Source organism: Apus apus, chromosome 6, assembly GCF_020740795.1.
Source record: "Apus apus isolate bApuApu2 chromosome 6, bApuApu2.pri.cur, whole genome shotgun sequence".
NCBI classification, from domain to species: Eukaryota; Metazoa; Chordata; class Aves; order Apodiformes; family Apodidae; genus Apus; species Apus apus.
Genome location: NC_067287.1, coordinates 29,607,953 through 29,633,330, shown reverse-complemented (window position 1 = coordinate 29,633,330; position 25,378 = coordinate 29,607,953). Strand labels below are relative to the sequence as shown.

The following is a 25,378-nucleotide window of genomic DNA, read 5'->3' as shown; positions in this document are numbered from 1 at the left end:
AAACAGCCATGAATGAACTGAACTATTTTAATACCTTTGGAAGAACCTCCTCTTTTGAATTGGAGTGGGACGGAGGGGGTTGGGACAGAGGGGGAAGTGTCTTTGTTCTTTGTCCTGGGGCTTTTCTGTGCTCAGGCATTTACCAAAAGAGCTATTCTCAAATAATTAGTCAGCTGTTATTCTACTTCCATGGTGCATTAAGACAGACTAGCAAAAGACATTCTTATGCAAGAATATGAGCACCCACACCAAAATATCTACTCAGAATAATTATTTTGGAGTCGCTGTTTCAGTAAATTTCCAAGCAGAACTGAGATCAGTCTACAGCAAATGATCTAACTTCACCTCAGGGTAGAAAAAAATTATCAAAAAGACATTTGAACTCCTTTTCCCATCTGAGATCTTTAAATCCAGGGTTAGCCTGTGTTTAGGGAAAGGCACTGCAGCATAACAAAGCAGACCCCCACTGTGGAAGGAAGAAGCCTACAGGTTGGATCCCTAATCCTAAAGATGGGAAAGCAAATGCTGTGCACCAACAGGCCCCCTCCCAAGCAGCAAGGACCTGGGAAGTCACTGCCAGCTTTAACAAACCTGTGGTGGTCCCCCCCATCTGGAGGCAAGTCAGTGCTCACTCCTGCCAAAAAACTGCCCAAGCCTGGCTCTGCCATGCAGGTGGGGAGAGCATCAGCTCCCAGGGGTCTGCCAGGGAACAGACCCTTGCTCCTGCAGCCTCACCTGTGCCCCCAGCCGAGTAAAGCCCCTTCTACTTGTATTTCTGCAGGCAGTTTTAACTACTCTCTGAGGGTAATGCAAACCTTTTCTTCAACCACATTTGTTTCCAAAAAAAGGGACGTGGGCAGCATAAACTAGGTCTGACTGGTTTTTAAACTCATTTAAGGTGGACCTCGGCAGAGAGATGGCTTTTCCATTGATTCTGCTTGTCATGCTGAAAACACCAGGGATAAGCATAACTCCATGGGGAATACAATGTGCACAAATGTATGTGGTAAGGGACAAGTAACCAAGCTCTCCTCTGGCTGAGCGAATTGCTTAACCCTGTGTAGAGAGAATCATCTTATTGGTGAAACACCTACCATGGCTTAAAATTATTACTGCATGTGTTCAAGGTCCCATTAGCATATTAGCCAAACACTTTGTAAAAACAGGTGAAAATCTGAGCTGTTTTCTTTCCAAGCCTGCATTATGAAAGCAAACAAAATACACCAACAGAAGCAGTGTCAGCAATTAAATAATCACACTTTCTCAAATGCAACATTATTCCCGGGATGGCATCCATATAGCTGAAGCAGAGTTATTAAGATAGCACTTATTTTTAATGCTCCAACATCCCAGCAAGCAGCAGTGCAATTCATTCCAGGCTTCTCTGAACAGTTCAGTAATCTCATAGGGCCAGATGATACATTAAGGGATCTTGTTACTTCTGTGGGTCAGAGCCTTCCCTTTTGGTTGGGTACTGGACAGACAGCTGTAAACAAGCACTAGCTGAAAACTTGCTCCATCCTAGAGCTTTCTGGAGGCAGAATATAAAGGAGCAAAGCTTCAGGCACGGAATTATATCTGCTTGTAGTAGGATGCTCCATCTCTCAATATGCCTGCCTCAGCTTTCCTCTATGATTCAACTGCTTTTTGTATCTCAATTTTACAGGCCCAGGCCTGGTGTGGAAAGATTCCCATGGGAAAGGAAAAAACTGAGCAAGCTCTGAGCTGGTAACAACCTTGAAAGTACAGAGGACAAGTTGATGTTCATCACACCAGCTGCTCTCCAGTGTTGAAGAACAGAGAGCCCAGCCTAGCCACAGCTAGACCTGAAATGGAGATAAAGTAAGAATTATCAGATAAATAAAGAGCTTGCTTGGTGAGAAAAGGGCCTTTGTGCTGTGCTCCACTGTTTTCCTTTTATTCTCCAGTGAGAGATTTTGGAGGTATGGCTAAATATTTACATGACAGCAGACAATCCACTTTATTCTCGAAAAGCCTGGTCCCATCTATGATCAGGGGGACTCCCCTACACTTTCCCAGGACACCTGCCAGAGACAAAGGGACACCCAGCGGCGGCCGTGCAAGGGTAAGCGAGTTTAACTTATTGTCTTTATTAGTTAACATTAAGCAATGTATCAAACTGAAGATTGTAGGATCCTTTAAAGCTGATAATTAATGTTCTAGGCCTAGTATAAAACTTGGTAATAAGAAAGTTGCCAACATTTTAATGGCATACCTTTATTGTTTGATCTAACTACTAGTAGTACATTTTATTTTTAAGATACCTTTTGCATTCTAACCTTAACTTCTGTTCTGATCTCCCAGTTTCCCCACAATTTGACTGTGCTTGTGCTTTTAATTTAAAAGACCCTGGTGCTTTTAGCAACAAATCTTGTTCTGTGCATATACATCTCATCTGCTGCCTCACCCCATTTGGAACAGTTGTTCACCTCCTTGAAGAATTCTCCAGACAACCATCTGAAAGTGTGCAGGTCTTTAAAGACCTCTTTTAAAGGATTGGAGACCATGTGTCTGCACAGAGTCATCTCTAAGGAGTCACACAAGGGTTTTCAGACAGTTGTCTGGAGTTGTCTTCAGCCAGCCTTGAGGGAACAAGAAGTGCTGAAGGTCACGTGCCTGCTCTGTGGTTTGCCATTATTTGTGCCTATTTTTCCAGACAGTTCTCTGTAAATCACATACCTGCCTTGGAGGTCATGAAGCAGTCAGACATGAAGCAGTCATAAAAACCCATTAAAGATATACAAACTCTACCCAGGAACAGGAACCAGGAGATCCTACAAGCAATCCTTAATAACTGTGAAAGCTGTGCCTGCAGGAAGAGTCTAACAGCAAGGCTTGCTGTGACCAGCTACCCAGGTAACTGCACCTGCAAAGCTGGCACATGCAGGCACTCCTGGATTGTGCAGTCTCCCCACCAACAGTGGGTGCATCCTCAGAGACAGGTCCAGATAATTCATTCCCTGAGCTACCTGGAGATGGAGGCTACATGGCTGTGTGAGCTAGTTTTACCCTTCTCTGTGGAGGAGGACAAATCTGCTTAGCTCTATTTGCTCCTGTTTGCAGTGAAGAAATAACACTCCTCTGGGTAGGAGGGGTGATACACAAATTCTTCAGTCTTCATGAAAATGCTTATAAAAGGAACACCCTCTTCTAATTAGAAACTAGATTATATGTGTTCACATATTTATATGTTGTGAACAATATTAAGTGAGAAGGCTGCTCAGTTTCAGTCCCACATGAAATGAACTTGACATGAACATACCCAAAGGGCACCATCTGATCCACTGACAGTAAGTTTTCATATTTGAGAGGCTACCTTTATTTCTCTGCACCAATCCAGCTTAGGGTGGGTGCTCTATGGCCAAGAATCACACAGTCCTGGATTATTAGGACATTTAGTCTAAACAATTGGCATTGATACACAACAGGCTGATCTCACTTTAACCATTTGCACTGCCAGAATACAAAGGTAAGCCTGTGACACAGGATTGGTGACCAAAGACAGCCACCCACTGCAATCAGCCAGAAAAAACCTTTATGTACCAAGTGACCTAGAAATCATTACCTAACAGAACACTTTCTCTTAAGCAGTACTAATGTTAATTTTACACTTAATAGAACAAATATCTAAATAAACTGTATGTTCATTGAATTTAACACTGTGCTGTGAAACTGCATGCTACCATTCATTTCACATCTTGCAACATCATAAGATTGGCATCTGCCCACATGGTAAACAGTCTTAAAAAAAACTTGCAGGGAGGAGGGGCACACTGTGAATCAGCCACTGAAAGAGGTGACCAGGATTTGGCTCTTGCTCTGTCACCCACTCTGTTCTCAGCCTGACGTCTGTCACAGAGTTTCTCTACACCCCAGTTCTCCAACTGCAAACTAAGGAATGACCACCTTCTCTTGACAGTGTCCTCAGACAGCAGCACTGCTACACATCACCTGCCTCCTCCTAGCATCCCTCATGCTCTCCATCTCAGCTCCACAGAGCAGTTCTTCCACCTCCTCCCTCTCTCACACTTCTAAAGCCACCTTGGTAGCTTCTTAAAAAAAACCCTCTGATTTGCCTCCAGCCAAAGGTACCCAAACCACAGGTACCACCTGCAGAAAACCCCACCAGAAGCAGGGCCACACCTCCTAACACACAAGCAGGATCACGCATGTACCTAAAGGATCAAGGCCTGTTTACATTAAAAGAAAGACATTTTCTCACACTAGGCTTGATTCACGCCAAGCAGGATGCAGCAGGATCTCTCACCTAAGTGTGCTCCTCTCAAAAAGAGACAATGGTTGCAGGATCTGGCACACCACATTTACTTGACTGGTAAAACACTTTGGAAATGTTCCTGGGGTCAATGACAAAATAAGTCCCTCTCTTGGTTTTAATTTGGAGATAAATGCTGTATGCCACATTGGCAAGCACATTCAGGCAGCTGGAAGCACAAAGAAAATACGGGGTATTTCAGGCCTTTGTTATCTTGGTTTTTGTTGGGTTTTTTTTACCCTTGGCATGTTAAACAACTAAAGGCCACACCGAGCAAATCAGTGTTTTACCACATAATACTGCAGGCTTCTAGCTTCCAAATCCCATGTGCCTGCTGGCACCAGCTCACATGGGAGAGGGCTGGCTCAAGCAGAGACACCAGCCCATCTTGGTGGCCTGTGGACCCAGCTCCTACTGCCTGCATGGCCCAACAGAACAGGCACGGCTTTGCTGTGCTGCTTCATTGCACAGGAGACAAAAGAGATAATCTTTATTGAAAATAACAACAAACCAAAACAAACAAAACCAAAACCAACAACAACAAGCCGAACACCTACGAAGGACAGAATGAAAACTCTAGTCAAAAGGACATGTCATCCACCTTTGTCAAAGTATGGGAAAAATGAACTTCATTTATAGAAATACAGAAAGGCAGGTGCAGCTACCAGCATGTTACTATAAATATAAGATGGCTTTCCCATACTCCTGCAAAACTGGTCTAGATTCAATGCAGCTGAAAGCCAAACTTCATCTGAGGATGAGATTTCAGAGGGCAATTTGCAGCCCTATCACCTTGGAAAGGCAAAGAGCCTATCATGTTAAAGTGATGCTATGATAAAATGGGTTATGTTCTCCATCCGAATGGTACTGCCTACATTATTAATGACAAAATGCATATAAAAGCTTATTAATGTTCACACTAGTTTCCTTTCCCAGAAAGTATTTGATCATAGTGACAATGTGAAAGCTTGTGCATTTAACAGTGCAATTGTTTGCTGTCTTCAGTTTATACACTTATATTGATAGCAATACTTGATTTTTACTTTTTTAGTATAAAATTTCTCTGAGTTTCATGCTCTCTACTTCTGGTAATGCTTCATACAGAGACATCAGATAGAGGTATGTAACTCAGTGGCTACCAAACAACTATTTTGCTAAAGCTTTTGCATGAACAAAAGATATTTGGTCAAGCAACAAGTCTGCAAGACTTGCAAGACTGCGAGATGAGGAAAAAACAGGTCATGTAATGGCATCACAAAATACACCGGAATAGAAATGGTAACGCTTAAACAGCAAATTATTCATCACAAGCAATTATTTGCAGACTTTCTGTGTCATTAAGCATATCAACATGTGGTCCTTGAAGCAATCCTACACATATATAATTGAATAGTACATGGGTTTTTCATAAGAAACCAACGCCTTTAGGCAAAAACACTAAAGCCTTAGCTCGGTGAAGAGATGCCATCAGGTTCATCTGCTAAGAACATGTGCAGAAGTCAATCATTATGGTTTCATTTGCTTCCTCACAAAGATGCAGTAGCATGCAGCTGCAGGAAGGAAGCAGGGACTTTGTGAGGGCGTTCTCCCCAAGTACTTTTCTTCGAGCAAGTCATTACAAATAATTCCAGCACAAAAATGCATGTTCGTACATTGAACCAGCTCATAACACAAAGTACAAACATCAAGCAGACGAGACTGTGCTAAGCTAGGAGGTTCAGCACTACACAGCAGAAATGTATTAAACAGCTTCCATTTTGGGCTGCACATCTGCAGCCAGGAAAGACTTTTCTTCCCCAAAAAGCAAAACACATGCAAATGTCTGTCATCAAAAAGCATATACTTTTTCAGAACGTCACAATTACCTAGCCACAACTAAATGCTGTAATTTGTTGACCAGCTCCTTGCAAACTTCAGTAACGACCTCAAACCCATGGATAAAACTGCAAAATAATTTCCCCCTTCTAAATGTAATTTTGTAATGCTTTGATTCCCAACCACCACCAGGCCGAAGGACTCCAACAACATGCTGCTACATGTATCTAGTGCTGCAATTAAAACAAACCTGAAGCCACAGACAGCAGCTGTGGGAACGTTCCAGCCCAAGCATTTCAGCTAACAAATAAAGTGACAAATGTCAGATAAGTACTTCGGGGGGGGGGGAACAAAAACAGCTGAAAATGCAACATTTTTTCAGCTAATAAGCGTGCAGCCTAAATGGTTAAAATACAGAGGTATTCTGCCAGCAAGTTTAGCTCAGCTGCATATTCGGCAACATACACAGGCACACAGGAAGAAAAAAATAATAAAAAACCAGAAGAAATTATCAGTGTTATCAGAATATACTTTGAAACATTTGCTTAATCGGCTTATACCTACAATGTCTGGTTCCTGCAGGCATCTTATGACACTAAAGCCTCTATTAGTACCACTGAAAGAAAAAAAAAAATCTATAAGATAGATATTTAAAAGAAGCCTCAAATCATAATATGAGGAAGCATTAACTATTTTGTACAAATATTGCCAAAGCCTACAAACAGCATGAAACTCCTAAAGAGTAAGCTGCTCATTCCCAAGCAGTCAGAGATCTGCTGTCAGGGGGACAGCTTTAGGAAGAGTCAAAGGCGCTTGGCCCCAAATCCTCTAGGTGAACACACCCCAGAGTGCTGGGCCAACGTGGGGAAACCCTTTCCATAGCACCATGTCCAGCTCTCTGCCTGTCCAGCAAGAAGCAACCAGGATTCACTACAGTCAGACAGAGGTGTAGCAAAACAACCCTTAAAAGTGCCCAGCAGCAGTGCTGGGTCAGCGACCAGCCGGCTGCAGCTCGGGCACTTCTATTCCCAGACCACAGCAAGGATCCAGATAAAAACACCACCTTGCTCAAACCAAGCCCTTACGCAAGCACCCAAGCTGGAGGAACATTTATTTCTCTACTAAACGTAGTCATGACAACCACATCTTAATTTCGGAGATGAGCAGGAAGAGGTCATAAGACACTTGTCTTGCAGGGATAAAATGCCACACCTCAAATGCACACAGAAGGGTAGGTTTTTCTGGATGCCATCTGCAATTAAAGAAAACTAGCAGCCTGACATGACAGGCACACACCCCCTCAAAACAGCGCAGGCATCTAGGTGCAACCACTGCAAAACCCTTCCACTACTAGCAAACAGCAAACTTCTGGAGGGTTTCTCTGCTAAATAAATATCTATTATATGCTTGAGCATGCTTCACCACTCCAGAAATTCTGATTAACGTGCTTCTTGTTTACCTTGAAACAAGCTACAAAACTATCAGAAAGTGATACTTACGGCAGAAGCCATGACCAAAAATAGCAAGCAGCTTCCTTTTCAAGCCTGTATCCTGCTCTCTTTGGCACCTCAAAGCTTCCCCCCCACCTTCTCTAAACAGGACCATCCCTAGAGGCATTAAGAGATGTGTAGGGACCTGGTTTAATGGTTGACTTGGCAGCTTTAGGTTTACAGTTGGACCTGATGATCTTAAAGATCTTTTCCAACCTAAATTATTGTATGATTCTGTGTCAGAGCTCAGGTGCCATCTATCCCAGATGGCAGCAGTCATCATTCCTACAGGTCTGAACATGGCAGGAATGCTGGTACGTATTTTTTTCAAAGTTTTCACTTTATTTTAAAACACACAGAGTGACATCTCACAGTATGTACAGCATCCCTAGGAACATCTCAGCTCTAGAAAGCCAATGGCTGCCACAGTGGAGCTATTTTGGTGCAACCACATTTTAATTTCACAAGAAATAAGAGAGAAACACTCTGGTGAGTCAATTCCTCCTTCGTCCTTCCCCACAGTAACGTTTGTTTTGCGGCCACCTGAGTATTTTATACTAAAACTGATTATCTCATCCTTGCTGTTAGCCCTTTCAAAATGGCTTGAAAGCCTGCAAATTAGTATACACCTTAGTATTATCCAGCAATAATATGAGGAAGGGAGGAATTGTGGAACCTCATGCCGTGTAAGATTAACCCAGGAGCTGGCTGTGGCCACAGGGCACAGGTTCATTACTCCTATTTTACACAGCAGATTCAGGGGCATCTTCTCAGATGCTTTTTCTTGTCAGACAGAAAGGATGCACAGGAAGACAGCTTTGTCAATTGAATGGTTCTGAAATAAGTTAAAGACACACCATCGTTTTGAAATGTAGTTGGTTTTGTTAGATTATTTGTTATTGCTGCATTCATTCTGGTCTTAAGTCTATTCAGATGCAAGTCCAGCCTCCGTCCAATCAATTTTTATGATCTTTGACATCTGTTTAAAATTATTTAAACATCTGTTTAATGCTGTTTCTCTGTGACCATAATAAAAAGGATCCTGATGATCAGTGAAGAACTGTCAAACACAGGAAAACATTTGGGAAAGGGAGGGTGAGAAATGGTCCTTTCAGTTCTAGTCACACTGCATTATTCTCAGCAATCAAGGACTACAAGGAAAAAAACAGGAGACAGGATGAGGTTTTGCAGTTAATAGCAGCCTAAGTGCACACACTAACCATTTATCTGGGCTACATTACCCACATGCATGCATAGGCATTCTTGTAAGGGTAGCTTAGAAATAATTTTGCTGTTTTAAACATACAGGGCCTGAGCCGGTGACACTGAAGTCCCGGTAAATTTTTAACTGCTGAGGTGCACTGGCTCAAGGCTAGCCAGAGTCTGTAGCTGACTCAGATTTACAGCAAGCTTCCTACAAAATTTGGCAGTGCAGGCACAAAAACACCAAGCATGACCATCTCTTAAAAGCAGCTACACAGGTTTCACCTCTAGGTAAATTCCCAGTTTATGTTTGTTTACAGCAAACATTCTCAACGTCTTTCAAAGACAGAATGATACACATCCCCTGTGAACACGCACAACTATAATCAACAAGTAGGCAGGAGACAGCTTGCATCAGCCTCTGACAGACATCAACAAGCAGGGCATCCCCACACTCAAGCTGCTCCCATGCAGCACGATGGGCACATTTGTGTCCAGGCCTGTGAAGGCAGGGAGGTGGCATCTCAGATCAAACACAGCCACGCACCCAGTGACTTTGTTGGCTTTAAACAGGAAAAAGAGGACACAGTTAGCTGCAGGGACAACCTGCAGGCACTGCTGGCAGTCCTGCAAAGAGGGCCTCAGGTGGCAATGGAGATGGAAATGAGATGGAGACACTACAGAAACTTATATTCTTCAGAAATAATTTTCCAAAAGCTACCTCGGAGAAGTTTACATAGAGAAATATTTTAAGATATTTTACTCTCTCAACAGAGTGCTGACAGGGCTGCCCAGAACCACCAATGGAAACCATGAAGATTGAAAGCACACACAGCAGGACTTTGACTAACACGCCTTCTCTTGAAAAGTTCGCAAGTGGCAAACCAACAGTTCTCAAGAAACCAGGTTACTTGGTGCAAGCATGAAGAATAAGCTGTTTCAATGCACTGCAGGCAGGGAGAGTGGCTGCAGAAAGCACCCTGCATCTGCTGCTTACTCAGAGGAAAGGAGAGATAGGTCCAGGCAACAACTACTTTTTTTTGAGCTCAAAAAGCAGCCACAAAAGTAAAAAACAAAACAAAAAAAAATACTTTTGCCTTTGGAGAGCTTTGGCAAAGGGGAAGGGAGACTTATGAGGAGGGAATGGCAACTCAAAATACAGAAAGGAATGAAGAGCTGCAGCAAGTAGGTTTCCTCAAACAGTACCCAAGGGGCACAGCAAGGGTTTTCAGTCCCTGTCACACGTGCAGAGCCAGGCTCAGGCTGTGTCAGCTTTCAACCCACAGCTGAAGCCTCTGCTCACACACTTGTTGAAGCACTTGTCTTCTGCTCCTTCTCAAATCCAGCTTAAATGTAAAGGTTTTTATCAGATACAATTGCACCCTCACAAAAAATGCTAACACTTATGAAAATGGAAAAGGTACAACTAATAAACTGGATGAGCAGCAATTGTTCTTGGAACTGAAAGGATAAATTTATTTTTGGGTCCTTAAAGCAGTTTGCATGCTTTCTCTAATCAACATTCGCTGCACAGATGGTAAAAAAAAAAGGAAAAGATAAATTTTAAGATTTAGAGTAAGTTTTGCAATATTTGTATATGACAACTGAAATATTTAAAACATCAGAACATTTATAATTGCACAGACATACCACCACTGACAAATATTACAATCCTAGGAATTTAATACGTTTTATGAATTATCTTAGGTTGTTTCAGCCTAACATTTTGTCATTCAAAAGTGGCTAGTGGGGGGTTACTGAAGAAAGAAGGCCTGGAAGAAACGCATGCAGAAGTGAACGATGGTAGAACACACTTCCTGTGGTTAAATGATATAAAAGTTCATAGTGGCCCAACTGATCAGCTAGCAATTACCAGGACTGGAAGCAAATTCATGTAACTTACACTAATGCTGAACTCTTAAACTAAGCTCTCCTACCTAAGGAGTGAAGGCAGCCAAAAGCACCAATAATCTCTTTGAAGGACAAGCATAGCAATATGCTAGCACCTTTCTGTTATACCAAAAAAGAAGCAAAAATGGAAGTCTGACTGTCTTCAAAGTCTCTATGAGAAATAATGTTGATGAATTTCTCATCTGTCTGAACACTCTATGTGCTGTTAGATGTAGTTGTTACGAGAAGCCAAGAATGGAGACAAGGAGGAAACAGGTCACTTAGAGAAAACATATGTTTAAACTCTCAGTGAGGGGGTTCTTTAGTCTTCTCCTACACAAAGTTCTCCTCACTGGTCAACAAAGTCATGGAACCAAAGGAACCATGTGCTACAGAACTTACAATGACTGGCAGAGGAGAGAGGTCTCTGTTTTGGAGCCAGCCTCTCTTGAGCATCACAACTAAGACCTGAACCAGACTTCACACTTGTGCAGAAAAGCAGCCCACACTCCCAGCAGCCCAGGTCCCAACAGCTGCAGGTACACATGGTGTGCCACGTCCTGTGGGCTGTGATTCTCCTTGCAGGAGGCTGCAAGCACAAGGCCTGCTGTGGCCTCTGGTGTCCGGGGAAAAGGAAACGGTTTCCTGAATCGCTGCGAGTTATCGCTGCCACAATTGCCTCGATCCTCAAAAGCAGGAAGAAACCCAGAAGGCTGCTGCCACAGCCTCAGCGAGTCAGAGCACTGGCAGGAGTTGTTACAGGAATGCAAATCTTCCCACGCACATCATTCTTTGTCCCAGCTTCACCCCAGTTTTGCCTGGGTCTATCTATAAAACCTGTGGGGCTGCTGCTACTGTGTCTCTTTTAGTTAGAGGTGGGACAGCGCTCTTCAAACCTGACATAGATGAAAAGTACAGCTTGGCCTGATGCAGACAAAGCTGCTGCTGCAGGGTGCACAGCCCCACTGCCTTGGTAACAGCTGCTCGGGCTGCATGCTGGAGGGAAAAGGCTGCCGGCAATGCCTCTGAATACACAGCAACAGGCACAGACAGCCTTCTGCACCCAGTTTAAGAGGAAGCACCACAGCCAGCTTTGAACATCTCTTTCCCCTTCTCCAGTCTCTCAGAAGTGAAAGAAAAAGATCTGGTGAAGAAACTGAAGAAAATTAAGATAAATCCAGGAGGATGAGTACAGGTAGACCAACATATCCCTTCATAAATGACAGAAGACACATGCCCACAAAGAAAAACTATCAGCCTGTCATATCACGTCCCAGGACACAGCCTGACCAGGAACCACCACAAGCATCCACCAGTATTTTGAGCATCCCCAAAGCAGGCACACTGCAAGGGCATAATGGCAGCTCCAAAGAGCCTTGTCCCTCAGCTTTGAGGGTTCTCAGAAGAGAATAAAAGTAAGAAGGCTAAGACAACAGCCTATAGTTGTTTTTTATAGCAATACAGACTTCCTTGAGACATGATTCACTTAACTTAAACCTGTTTTGACTTCTGCTGCTGCAGCAAAATCCTTTGATTTCAGCAAAGGTTTAAAAACTGAAGGCAGTAAATTCAAAGGCTTCATTAAACATGTGAAAAGCGCTAAAATGGTACCATTTTGGTTCCCAGTAATGCATATATTTTTAATACTGATGCTGCCTGTTTGGAGTTTTTAATACGCAGATCCTACCTGAATCTCCTTATTAATGAGACTCAGTCTGTGCACCACAGGGTAGTGAAGCCTCATGGTGTGAAACTTTTTGTCCGTCACAAGCACCACATCTAAAGATGACAATGTTTGAGGGACATGTCAGGAGACGGTTCATAGACACTGCCTTCTGCTACACACGAAAATGCCTTATGGACTGTGCTTGGTCACACAGTGACATTTTTACTTTAGAAGCAGCTTTTTCCTTTTTGCTTTCAAAACTTCTCAGTGTGCTATGCAGGAGCTCTGTGCACGAGGGAGATTTTCTTAGAAAAGCATAATTAGACTGTAAGGGAGGCTTGTGATCTATAAGTAAGGGGTATTTGGAGAGGGGCTGGCTGCAGACAGTCCTTCTGAACCCAACAGGAAGGGCTGAGGCTTGCAGGACACCCACGCTGCAGATCACAGGCAGACCACGTTAGATTAAAAATAGCAGATTAAAGCACGCAAAATGTGTAACAGTTGGTTGAGTATGCGGATAAATCAGCATGTGGGAGCCATAATATCAATTTACTAAATATTTTTAAATGCTTTTAACTACCAGCGATAAGGAGGACTTTAATACTGATTACAGCTGTCTGCCCATTGCTAAATTTAACACGATCTAAGGGTCTTTTCCTACTAGCCTGCGAACAACGGCGACAGCTACCCCGAACACGATCTTCCTAAGTTAAAAGGCAACAGGAAAATTAATTTATACTTAGGGCACAGCAACGAAAGGAGGGAGAAATCCCCAGGAAGGAAAAGCTGAGCCGAGAGGCCTTTCGAAACGATGTAACATCCACCTCGGTCCCAGCCCGCCGACGGGAGCTGTCAGGATCTCAGCAGAGGCAGCGCGGCTGAGGGCGGGCGGCGAGCCCTGAGGCGGCAACAGCCCCGCACCCCGGCCCCGCACACAGACAGTGTCCGCCGGGAGGGAAGGCGAAGCAGCGGGAGCCGGCACCACAGGGCGAGCGGCGGCGCCGCCGGGGAAGGGGGGATCGCAGCCTCCTCGGCTCCGGGCCCCGCCGAGCCCCCGGCTGCCGCTTCTCCGCCCGGCCTGCCCCGCTGCCCCGGCCGCCCCGCACAAGGCTCAGGCGGGCCGGGGCGGCTGCCGCGCAGCCTGGGGCTGCGGGGGGCAGCGCCGCCCCGCTCCTTCCCGCCCGCCCCGCCGTGCCCACCTGGTCGGCGAGCTTGAGCACTGCCATCCTGCGCAGCTTCTCCCCCGCACATCCAGCTCCTGCGACGGGCGGCGAGGGCGCCCCGCGACCGGCGCTCTGCGGCGGCGGAGGCTCCGCTCCGCTCCGCTCTGCTCAGCTCCGCGCCGGCGGGGCGGGGCGGGGCGGGGAGGGGAGGGGAGGCCGCCTCGCCTCGCCCAGCCCAGCCCGGCCCGGCCCGGCCCAGGAAGCAGGGGAGGCCGGGCTGCCTGGCTCGGGCCGCGCCGTCACCGCCGCCTGCCGCCGCCTTTGTTCCCGCCGGCCGGCGCTGCCTGCGCGGAGCCAGGAGCGGGGCCGCCCCGGGGGCTCCGGGCGCCCCCGCCCCGCAGGGCACCGCGGGGGCCGGGCCGAGCTCCGGCACCGTCCCCGGCCGGGCCTGCCCCGCCGCCCGGACCCGCCCCGGGGGGCGGCCCTGACCGGCGGCCTGGCCCGGTGGGGCCTCGGGGGCACCGGCGGCGGGCGAGAGGCGGGGGGGCTGGGCTGCTGCCCGCCTGGAGCCTGAAGGAGCCGAAAGCCGAGCGCCCGGGTCCCCGCAGGGTGCGGTGGTGCCGGGTCCTGTCAGCGGCCCGAGGGAGGCTGTGGCAGCTGGTGCGGGGAGCAGCCTGAGGGAGCCCCTGTTCCCGCCGCGGAGGGGCTGCCTGCGGAGCAGCCCTGGCCACGGCCCCGGCCGGCTCTGTGCTCCTGGCTCCGCTGCCAACAGGAGCCGGGTCTTCACACCCGCTTTGGTTCCCCCCACACTGAGGGAAAGCGGAGAACATGCTATTCCAAACCCACGTAAGGTGTGTTTGTCAAATCCTGTCAAACAGGCACAACTGTTAGAGGGAAGGCCAGACCTGACATCAAGTCTTTCTGGAATTTGTTACCTCTTTTTGGATGATACGGTTTAACAGCTGCCTTGCAAGAATCTGGTAACTCCTGGCACGTTCAAATCTTTTCATGCTCAATATAATATTTCACTTTTCAAAGACTAGCACCTCAGGTAAACTGTCCTTCTCTGTAAATAAGCTGGCAATCAAGCCATGCAGTCCCTGCCCTGTCCTGCAGAGGAAAATTAGCATAATCCGACATTCTGTTGAACTGACCTGGGTGACACTTCAGGTCCACCTGCATATCTGGCTGTCAGTAGTGCTTGAGCACCAGAGCCAGACTGCACAGCCAAGCATATAATGGGGGGTGAGGGGGAAGAAGGAAAAAAACAAAAGCATGAAGGGGTAAATCCTTTCTTTCCCATCAGAGTTGATGAGATGACTCCCTGGAGCATGTTATTTGATTAAAATCATTGGCACAATGCACAGCAACTGGAGTTACAAACATGATGAAGGTAATGAGGGCAATTACATTTTTCCAAGAACATGCAACCTAAGAGCAAAGGACTAAAGATTGTCTCTTCCCCCCCTCCGTGTTGCACAAAGAGGCCAGGTATTTCCTCACAAGTTAGATTCTGCAGCAACAAGCTCCTCTACCCTGTGACACATCCAATGTAACTGTGATTTATGACTTTTCAGCTCTTGATTACAGAACAGGGTGACTTTAAGTAGTTTTAAAAAAAGGGAAGTGTCTTCTATGGAAGAAAAAGTATCCAAGAAGGAAACAGGTGTTGGTTTCAGGCTTTCTGAGGCATCATTATAAATGGGGAGTAAAAATAACATACAAGTTACAACACATTTTGACTCTACCCATTTTAAAGTGGTCTTGACAGAAAAACAGCATAAATCAGTCTTTGAAAGAAAAAATAAAAAAGCAGCAACAGAGAATCCAGTTCTTGTTCAGAATGTATGAACTCAGGCAGTTTTTCCTTTTATAATCTTCACCCCTTAAGGTCTTTGCTGTGCCAGGACACAGAGAAGCTTTATGGTCACACCAGCAGATTTGCTGCCCGTCCATCCACGCACCAAGAAGGGCAGTTGGCAGCCCTGCACTGCTGGGCACTGTGAACCAGAGCCCTTCTGTGTCCCACTGACTCAAACCAGAAATTCTGCCTTGACAGTCTGCTTCCAGGCTCTGGTGAAACACACGCTCACCACACCAAGGTCAGAAGTAAGCAGAAGTTAGCTTCCAGCTGAGAGCAAGCAAAAAAAAAGAGTGGGAAATGTAGGGAACTTTCAGCATTATAAGGAAAGGTCTGGTTTGTTATTTCCCATTGTAAAGGCCTATTTCCAAGGACTTAGCATTCACCATAGCATTTTGCCTGCAGTTAAACTTGGTGGATAAGGCAAATTATTTTTATATTTGCTCTGTGTTCCACTCACTTCCCGGCCTAAGAATCTGCTACAAACCCCTGTACTTTCTTTGGGAGCCCTGACAAGCTCCTGTCAGGGAGCTGAGCTGACAGTACATAATGTGAATGGAAATCTGCTGACGTAGTAGGGGCCTCGTTCCTTGGCAGTAAATAATTTGTCTAGATAGAAGCTAGTGTTAAAATATTTTTCTGAAGTTTTTTGTACCCAACAAGCACAGTCTCATACCAGCTCTCTTTCCCAGGCCCAGGAGGATGGTATCTGGAAGTGCCAACCATCTAGGATGCTGCTCCTTGGGAAGGTCCCCCTGGGGTGTACAGGATAACAGAAAGTGTTCACATCCTGTATTAACAGGGTAGTACTCAGTTTGGAGAGATTTTAGCAATTATATTTACAATGTCCATTTAAAGTGTCATTTTGCACCAGCTGGCAAGACGAGTCAGAGTGCTACAATAATTAGCATCACAGTAAAGGAGACTAAGATTTCTCTGGAAGTACAATGTCTTCCTCTCCTGTTCACAAAATAGTGCAAATAACTATGCTGCAGGCTTCTGACTTACCACGCAGAATCAACTTTCTTTTCTAAGCTGTTTTACTCAACAACTTCTTAGCCTTGACTGGCACACAGCAGTAATTTCATAGCACATTTTCATGTGAAACAATGCAGTAGGCTCAAGTGTCTGGTTTTGGTAAGAACAGGCACAAAGACATTTGTATCCAGAGCTATTTTTTCCAGTAAAGATCACACCTGCAACTCTCAAACCTACAGCGTTGACTTTCCATACTGAGACATGAACAAGTCCCACCAAAGCAGGTGTATAACAGCCTCAATGAGAATACACTTGAACTTGACAGATATTGTCACCTTGGATTAAAGCTGTATTTGGAAAGGGAAAAGCTCTTAGGCTACATTGGGCCTCTGACAGGGAAGCAGAAAGAAACCCTCTAAAGATGGCTAGTGCATTTGTTCCTTACTCACCCATGCCTGATCCTGAGAGGATTCAGCATATCCAGCTCAACTTTTCTATGAAACACAAACACTTTCCCATAACATATTTTAAAATGCAAAATAAGAACATGAACCCACATACTCAAGACTTCTTTGTCTTCTAGCTGCAACACAATAGGGCTCTGTAGCATACTGGGCCACTACAGCAGGCCTCTGCCTTTTTTTTTTTGGCCCCAGCAAAACCAAAGTTTCTTCAGTTCCATCTGAAACTGGATGAATGCCATTTGCTGTTAGCAGTCGTACATGCATGAACCACTTCCTCATTCAGATTTTGTGTCAGGAAAGCACTTAGCATTCTTGTACCCACTTGGGCTAGTAAAACTCCCAGGCACGCAAGGATTTAAGCAGGTTACTTCAACAGAACTCAAGCACCATCACACACAACCTGCCCTTTGTTTCGATCTCACATGCTGCTTTCACATGCTGTAATATTGCAAGTCTTAGTTTGTGTGCTGACTTAGGACTTGAGGGACTCACAATCGATTCTCACTCACACCACAGCATTCCTGGGTGAGCGACCCAGCCTGGCTTCCTGCTTGTACAAGGAAATTCTCCCACCTTGTGACATGCAGCAGTCTGACACAGCTGGGGAAGGATCTCGGGTAAAGACCACTGACTACTGCTCTGAGCATTGCTCTGCCACCACGACTCAGTGTTAGCCTTCCCATGCAGCATCAGGAAAACAGTAGCTAGCACCTGCACCAGAGGAAATGAAGGCAACCATATTGAAATAAATCCATGTGCACTGTACTTAAATGCTACAGAGACCCGGGTTGAGGGCGGGAAGTGGGTGAACAGACTGAGCAGAGGAGATCAGTTCTCCCTCCGCCGCTGTTCCTCCTGCAGCAGTACAAACACCTCTGCAAACTATCTGCTGGATCCCCACAAGTGCTCTTACATCTCAGACAGACAGATCTCTACATCAGTCTGACGTTTCCGCAGCCTAGCAGGATGTGGTCGCTTTAAGGCAGCCAAAAGCCTGCACCTCCACCCTCCTCCCTGCTCCTGCTCCGCCTGCAGCAGCGGCAGAGGAAGGGCTCGGCTCTCTTTTGCTCTGCAAAGTCAGGTCTGCTGCTGTATTTAAACAGGATGATCACTCACAGATGGGGGCTGCAATTGTTCCTAGAAGTGTGTTTGGCTCCTGCCTCGTGAAGAAAGCTGAAGTAAATACAGTCAGCATATTCCTTAGCAGTGTTTATTCTCCACTCTAGAGCATGGATGTAAGACAGGACTGATGGCAGAAGACACACTGCTTATCTAACAATTTCTGACGACTTCATGTATCCAGCACACCTCTGCTCTCTACCTATTGCCTGTCCTCTAACAGCAGCACATAAACACCGTGCTGGGCTTTCTTCCCCCTTACAGACTAGGTAAGAGTCAGATTAGAGTGATGTATAAGCATCATTATGATACTGAAGTGGTTGAAACAAGCAAAACCACACAGAGCTGTGTGAATTTGAAATAGAAGGGCAAACATAGGCCACAGTAGGAGACTGGGCAAACGAAACACCAGAGATGGTAACTAATTATTGTTGTCACCATCTCCCCCTCCTGCACTGCTTCAGCACACAGGGTGACAGGGGGGCAGTCACCTCAGATGTTTTAAGCTGCCTGTCATTGCCTTCTCAAAGTCTTCTCCCTTCTGTTTTAGTATCATTTATTTTCTCAAGGTGGAATTTATTTGATTATTTTTTCCCCCCAGGAGAGATAATTTTTATCTCATTGAGTTCTTTTTCCTCCTAGATCTAGCTGTTTAATATTTACACAGGGCGGGAGGGAATCAAACAAAATGAATCAATCCACTGACAAGGGCAGAGAGGGGAGAAGAGGAGATCTTGGCAGTACCTCCTCCTATCCAGGCACAGACCTCCTCTAATTTCAAACACTTACTGATGACACTCTCACAGCCATGCAGTTAATGCACAGAGAGGCTTAGACATACAACTGGAAACTCTGAATTTGAAGCTGAGATCATAACTATTGCAGCCTTCTGCTGTGTTAACCAAAAAGGAATAAACACTCCCCCATATTTTAAGGTGTTCTTACAGTTGGTCTTAACTAGCACGTCTCTTGTAGGTGTCCACCTATCAGGGGAGGAGTTCTAAGAGGGAAGAAGAAAAACTCTTACTTCTTGCTGCCTTGTATCACATAAGGAGGGCCAGAAAGATCTGGGTTGCTTTACTGTTTTTTGGGAGTTTTTACTTTTATCTCCTGTTCTTCTTTCCTGGAAAATACCAAGTTATGTGATTCTTATTTAAGTTTTCAACAGAAACAACAACAAGAACAAAAAACCCAAAACACACAAGAAGAAAAAAAGCTCCTATGGAGCTGCTGGCTTGCCTATTAAGTCTGGACTCTGTACCACAACACTTCATACCAACTGCTGCTAAGGTACTAGACTTAGAAAAGAAGAAAAGGAAATAAGGGGAAAAATAGGATGAGTAAAACCAAGTTAGTGAGAGGAAAGTTCAGTATTTAAATTTTCTGTTCTCAGCCCTATTCCATTTATGGGTATATACAATATCTTAAATCTCCTACCTCATTAGTCTTAAATCTCCTGCACTGTTAATCTTCTAGGGGAAACATGAGAGAAAACAGAAGACATGAGAAAAGTATGTTTAAGTCTTTCTTGTGTATAGTCTAAGCATATGATTTTAAAGTGTTCCAATCCTACCTGTCCCCCCAACTCAGCACAAATCTTTGGACTTCAAAAGCAGTACCTTCCAGTACCCACAGTCTGAAGTGACTCAGCAGCTTTAAAGTATTCTTTTTTAATCTAAATCTTCCTTTTCCCCTGATTCACATTTTTAAGTATGCCTGACCTTTAAAGAATTCAGCAAACCATCTCCGGGGGTAGGATTCCTGTTACATTGAAACATCCTGTGTACACCTGAGTGCAGTATCAGGTAATTGTACAAAATTGGATTTATCTAATGAGCCATTTGACAGTTCAAATGGACACTACAACAACCTCTCTTTATACACTCACTTCACCTAAATAACCTACAGCAATTAGTTATTCGTAATACCTAGCTTTGAAGTATCTTTTTTATTTTCATCCTCAAGATCAACTTTATTGAACTATTGCTCTAACACAAAATACCAAATTTTAATCAGTTGCATCAGGATATCATAACTATTTTAATACAAGAAGATTTCATGTCTTTGGTCTCTTTACCTCCCAGTACCTGCAAAATCTTTGCTTCTGTCTGGTACTAGGTAAAGCTGATGGATGCATGCCAGCAATGTTGAAATCTATCAGCTGACACAGAGTAATTTTGGAAAAAAACAACCAGGTCCGTTGTCCAAGGTCGCAGTCTAAGAACTGAGAAGCATTGCATGAGCTAAATTTGCTAGGAATCCATATCAATCCATTCTGGGTGCACAGAGGGGAAGAAAGGGCCTATGTTTGAGCCTCTGCTAGGACCTAAGTCCAACACCAACTCTAAAAGCCAGGTAAGACTTGGGACTGTTCTGCAAACTCTCCAAACTCAACTATATTTTTCACAGCCTTCAAAGTTCATTCTCCAAATCACACAATGAAGAAAAACAATCCCACCCTCAAAGCTGCATTTAATTAGAAGGGGTGTGGAAGTACACGGCCACTAATGTGCAGTTGCCACCAAAGAGGGAGCAGCACTTGGATAGTTTTCTCTCTGATGTTGGAGTCTAGCTCATAATCCAAAGGGAGGGTTTTTTCCCTTCCATCAGAGAAGCTATGTGGCCAAAAGCTCTGTGGGGAGAATGATGTGACAGGAGGTGTCAGTAACATTATTTTTGGAGGAATGCTGGAAGTCTGGATTAATTTCAGATCTGCTGGATGAAAACTAATGGAAACAAATCAGCCTAACAGACTGTATGGTTAAATATACAACATTGCTATATGGTTAAATATACAACATCCTGTTCTCTTATTCCCTTAGAGATTCCCTTACAAAAAGGGGACACTACACTAGAACTTTGCAAAATTAAGGTCTGTGAAGCAAACCATAAAAATATCAGAGTACACTAAAAGCTAGATGAGAATTTATGACTTTTCAGAAGAACAAAGCTGGGGGAACAAAGGATACATGTATTATGGTACCAGCTTACCTCAGTCTAGTTGGAGCATCACAGACCATGCTGAAACTGAGACATCCAAATTCTTCAAAGAAGATAAATCAGAAACCACCATTATACACCTTTTTGCTGTGGCAATACCTGGAATCAGCAGAGAGCCAACAGTCACAGGCCAGAGCCTAGAAGCTTATCTGCAACCTGGAGGGGTTGGTGGGTCTCAGCTCCATGTGCCTACAAATGGCAGAAGGCCAGAGGAACAGCCAGCACAGCTCTGAAAATAAGCAGAAACACCAGGCTCTTTGGGGCACAGAATCAATGGGAGGGGGGCAGGCTTAGAAAGAGTTGGTTCTGCACTCAGAAAAAAACCTATCCACACTCTGCTGCAGAATTTAAGCAAGATCACATCTCACCACTGACTCACAGGAGTTTCTTACTCTTCTATCAGAAAATAATTCTGACAACCCTAAATTTCATCCTGCCATTCATGCAATAAAAGCAGTGTTTTGCTTCTAATGTTTCTGCTGCTTAGTCTAACTGCAGTTTGCATTCCAATACTTGGCCAACTGTACTAGCAGCTACAGAGGCTACAGAGGACAAAGTTCCTTCCTTGATGATCACAAACCTTTGGAACACGAGGAACAAAAGAAATCCAGCAGCACAGTCATCTTAGTTTAGTTTTACTAAGTTTTACCTTACATGCTCCATAATTGCTATAGAGATTTGCATTTACTGACAGCAATCACTCTGAAGTGGGTGGTGGTGGTTCTTCAGATTATATATTTTGAGATGTTTTATTCCTTGTGCTCACTAGTTCCTTGCTAAAAACTGGGATTTGACTTTTTACAATGGTTTATACCATAAGCCTGAGGGAGGAAAAATCCATTTTTTTTTCTCTGCTTCAGTTAAAGAAGGAAATAAGTAACATGAGCCATGAAAGGACTTTGATCCAGAACTAGGGAATGTAAATGCTTTACAGATGCCAAATAAGGATGTTTCTAAAGAGAAAACAAAGCATCTTCTACCCCAACCTCTTTATTTCCAAACAAGGTAATAGAAGGAGAATTTTGTAAGGTTTTCATGCAAGTTCCATTTCTCTCCAAGAGGTTGTTCTAAGTAATTACATACATCCAGCAGAATAAACAATAGATTGTTTTGACAGGGGCTTATTGTATTCCTGGGAGGGAAAAACCCCATAATTTCTTTAGATCAGGAGCATTTTGAAGCCCTATAGTGACTGGGGAGAAACAGAATAGAGAGGCAGGAATTCCTCCTTACCTGCAGTGATGTTGGTGAAATTATAATGACCTGCCTGATTGCCATAGTGCCTGCACAGTGAAACCTAGGAAAGTCCACAGCATGTACTGACACTGGGACAGCCCACGCAGAAAGTCTCACAAACAGAAAGATCCTGTTTTTGACCAGTTTTATTTGCATTGGATTTTTGGACAGCACATGCCCTTGCTCTGACTTACAAACATCAGTCCTTTTTGCACATTCTTTACCAAAACCCAGCCTCTGTGGGTAAGAACTGCTGAGAGTCTTCAATAAACAAAAAAAGGTCCAGCAGACTAAAATATGAAGCATTTCCAGTGAAACACTACTTTCCCTCTAAGAAATGAGAAGCCTGCCCTCTATTTATGTGAGTTTAAACAAGGTATCTAAGAGAAAAGTCATGAATCCAGGATTGAGTAACTCTGTTGCAGTCTATTCAAATCCCTGCTAAATGGATTTGTCTTTCACTGTAGAATCCTTTTAGAGCTCATACAATGTGAGTATCTGCTATATGTTTTTAAAAAATAATGTGAAGTATCCTTTCTGCACACAGAATGCAATAGTTAAGGTTCTGCTGGCCTTGTACATTCTTAAACGTGTTTTCCACAACATTTTGACTTAGTAATGGGTGGAATAAATAATTATCAGCACATGTTCCTGGTCTCAAGGTAAGAATCTATGGATTCAGCCCATACAGACGGGCCCTGTACTTGCATGATGCCTCAAGGACATTTTTTATATTCTGCATGAGTGCAGATGTCTTCCCTGATGCTCTTGCAAGATCAGAAGATTGGGTCAATGGCTGTGCTCCAAATAATGTCACTACTAACGTCTCCAGACATAATCACAGCATAGCTACAAGAATAAAGCAGGTCAGAAATGAGCTTCTAAGCTTATGGTACAGCTGCCTTACTTCCCTCTAATTCCCTAAATCCCAGAGCACAATGAGAATGAGCAAACACCTTGCTTGCAGAAAAATAACATCATGAAGCAGCTAGTGTTCAGAAATATGAGACGAATGTTGGAGTTCAGAAATGTCATCTTTGGGGACTGGCAAGGTGAGAGCTCATTCTGTTTTCTCTCAAAACAAAACTGCTGAACAAAATATTTTGATTGTTTAGTTCACATTAAAAACAAATTTGTGCCTGTATACCAGTACCAATTATTTAATTAAGCATTAACATCCTAACTTTGCTGTCCAGCCATGGCAGAACTAATTAGTACTTAAAATAAGTAACATGTTCCAAATCACACTTCTATCATACAGCACTTCCTGGCAGGTTTTGCAGTTCCTTTAGCACAGGAAACAACATGTTTCGATACAGTATTCCAGGGATTGCATGACTTTTTGTGTTGACTACACAGGAAACTAATTTTCCAAACAGCATGTTATGGATTCAAACCCACTTACGTGGAAGCGGAGAGAACACAGTCAGAGTTGCAGGAAAAGCTACGCCTGTATTAGTAGAATGCTCCTCACCAAACAGCAACAGCTTGAATCAGTATGCCAAGTAGGGCAGACTGGTTTTAATCACAACTGTCTGCAATTCAGCATGAGACTCCTTACTAAGTCCTCCATGTCACACTGCTGATTTGCTAGCAGCTTAAGATAGCTGACAGCAGGCTGTACTTTTCCTTTCCAGCAGCAGGACAGATGGTCCAAGTTCACTCCAGCAACTCAGTTTAGCTGACATGAAAAAAGAAACACTAAGAAGCATTCTTATCACAGCACTGAGACACAGCCAAGCCCTGGAAAGGAAAGGGATCCTGCCTCCTGAAGGATGGAAAGCATTGCTCTGCCATAGCAAAGAGCACCAGCTGGGCACTCAGGGATACCTTCCTGTGGGCAGACTGCTGGGGAGATCCACACTCTAAACATGCCTTGCAATAATTCACCCCAGATGCAAGTAAACGTTTAAATTTTCAACAGCTACTACATTGTAATATTTCTGCAAGCATCCCTGGCACAGCACTCCCTGGCTGCACACAGCCCAGGTGCTCAAGCCCAGGGAACTGGCTGGCCTCAAGTGACTCTCACAGGATTTAGAGCGGATTTACCAGCTCAGTCGTGGTGTGCACAACTACTGTTCTCCTCAGAGGTCCGACCCTGGCACTCATTCTTGCAGGCCCTAGAACTAGCACTGGGCCCCCTGTTTCCCCAGTATAAATGCTTTCTTCCTAGAGATGTATCCTTCTAGAAACTGGGGTTGAAAGTGTTAACTTTCAAGGATACATGGTAGTTAAAAAGAAACAGGGAACTTTACAAAGTAACTACATATAATCTGTACACAGATACAGTGAAAGAGAACAGCAGATAAAATTAATAATTTGCATGCCAAATAAGCTTTCCTCCTCTTCTCTTTCTGGGACCAATGCTGTAGCCAGTGCTTCTTCTATCAGCACCTCTTAGAATAAGGTAACAACTGTCCTCTAATTTATTATAAGATCCCTTTGTCTGCCCTCAGAATGGTTTCCAAAAACTAAGTGTCACAAGTCTTATTTCCAGAGTAGTTTAGCAATGGAGTCACTGAGCAAATCCTCTGACAAAGAAAGTCTCAGTGTCCACCCACTACTATGCCTTAATCACCACACACTGCTCCTTCTTTACACCCTCAACTGCCCCGTTTCAAGCATGTAAATCAAACTTTTGACAACAAACAAGGTGGACTAAAGAGTTCCACGTTTTAACCCTAAATCAAAACAGCAAAGCTGTTTGCTTGCTAAGAACTGTATTCTACATAATGCTGGACCAAGCACACAGACTGTAGCTCTCCATCCTCAGGAAATATATTCTGGGGTAAACAAGAAAGCACTTGAGCTAAACATAGTGGTAGCAGATACTTCAAGCAAAGTCCAGGACTGCTACCTTAAGATACCTGGAGTTTAGTTTTGGCTTCAAGCCAAATAAAATGGATGTGATATAGCAGGAAAATAATCCCATTGAACAGGAAAACCATATGAGTAAAATAATGTAAAAATGGAAGGGATTAAACATGCATGAAATAAAAAGTTAAAAATAACTGCTCATCAGTTGGGGTGTTAAAAGAGGAACTGAGCAGGATCAAGTGTTAACAACTTTTGTTTATCAACAGAAGAGCATACATTCCTGAAACAGGGCAGAATAAGTAAAAGGACCACGTGTCTTTACAGAGACATTATTTACAAGCAATGATAACAGAAATATTACAATCAGATTCATGTTAAT

General features: G+C 44.2%; 1 protein-coding gene across 11 annotated transcripts in view; it reads right to left on the bottom strand.

The window, feature by feature from the left end:
- ANKRD44 (ankyrin repeat domain 44) overlaps positions 1 to 13,728 on the bottom strand; it is a 141,302-nt gene extending 127,574 nt beyond the window's left edge. For 9 of the 11 annotated variants that reach the window (XM_051623180.1, XM_051623188.1, XM_051623183.1 and 6 more), the window contains exon 1: positions 13,558 to 13,727. In XM_051623180.1, coding sequence (XP_051479140.1) covers positions 13,558 to 13,584 — 27 coding nt within the window. In that variant the 5' untranslated portion in view covers positions 13,585 to 13,727. Of the gene's footprint in view, positions 1 to 13,557 lie in introns of all 11 variants that reach the window. The other 2 variants (XR_007889852.1, XM_051623187.1) reach the window with 1 other exon arrangement.
- Between the last annotated feature and the right edge of the window lie 11,650 nt (positions 13,729 to 25,378).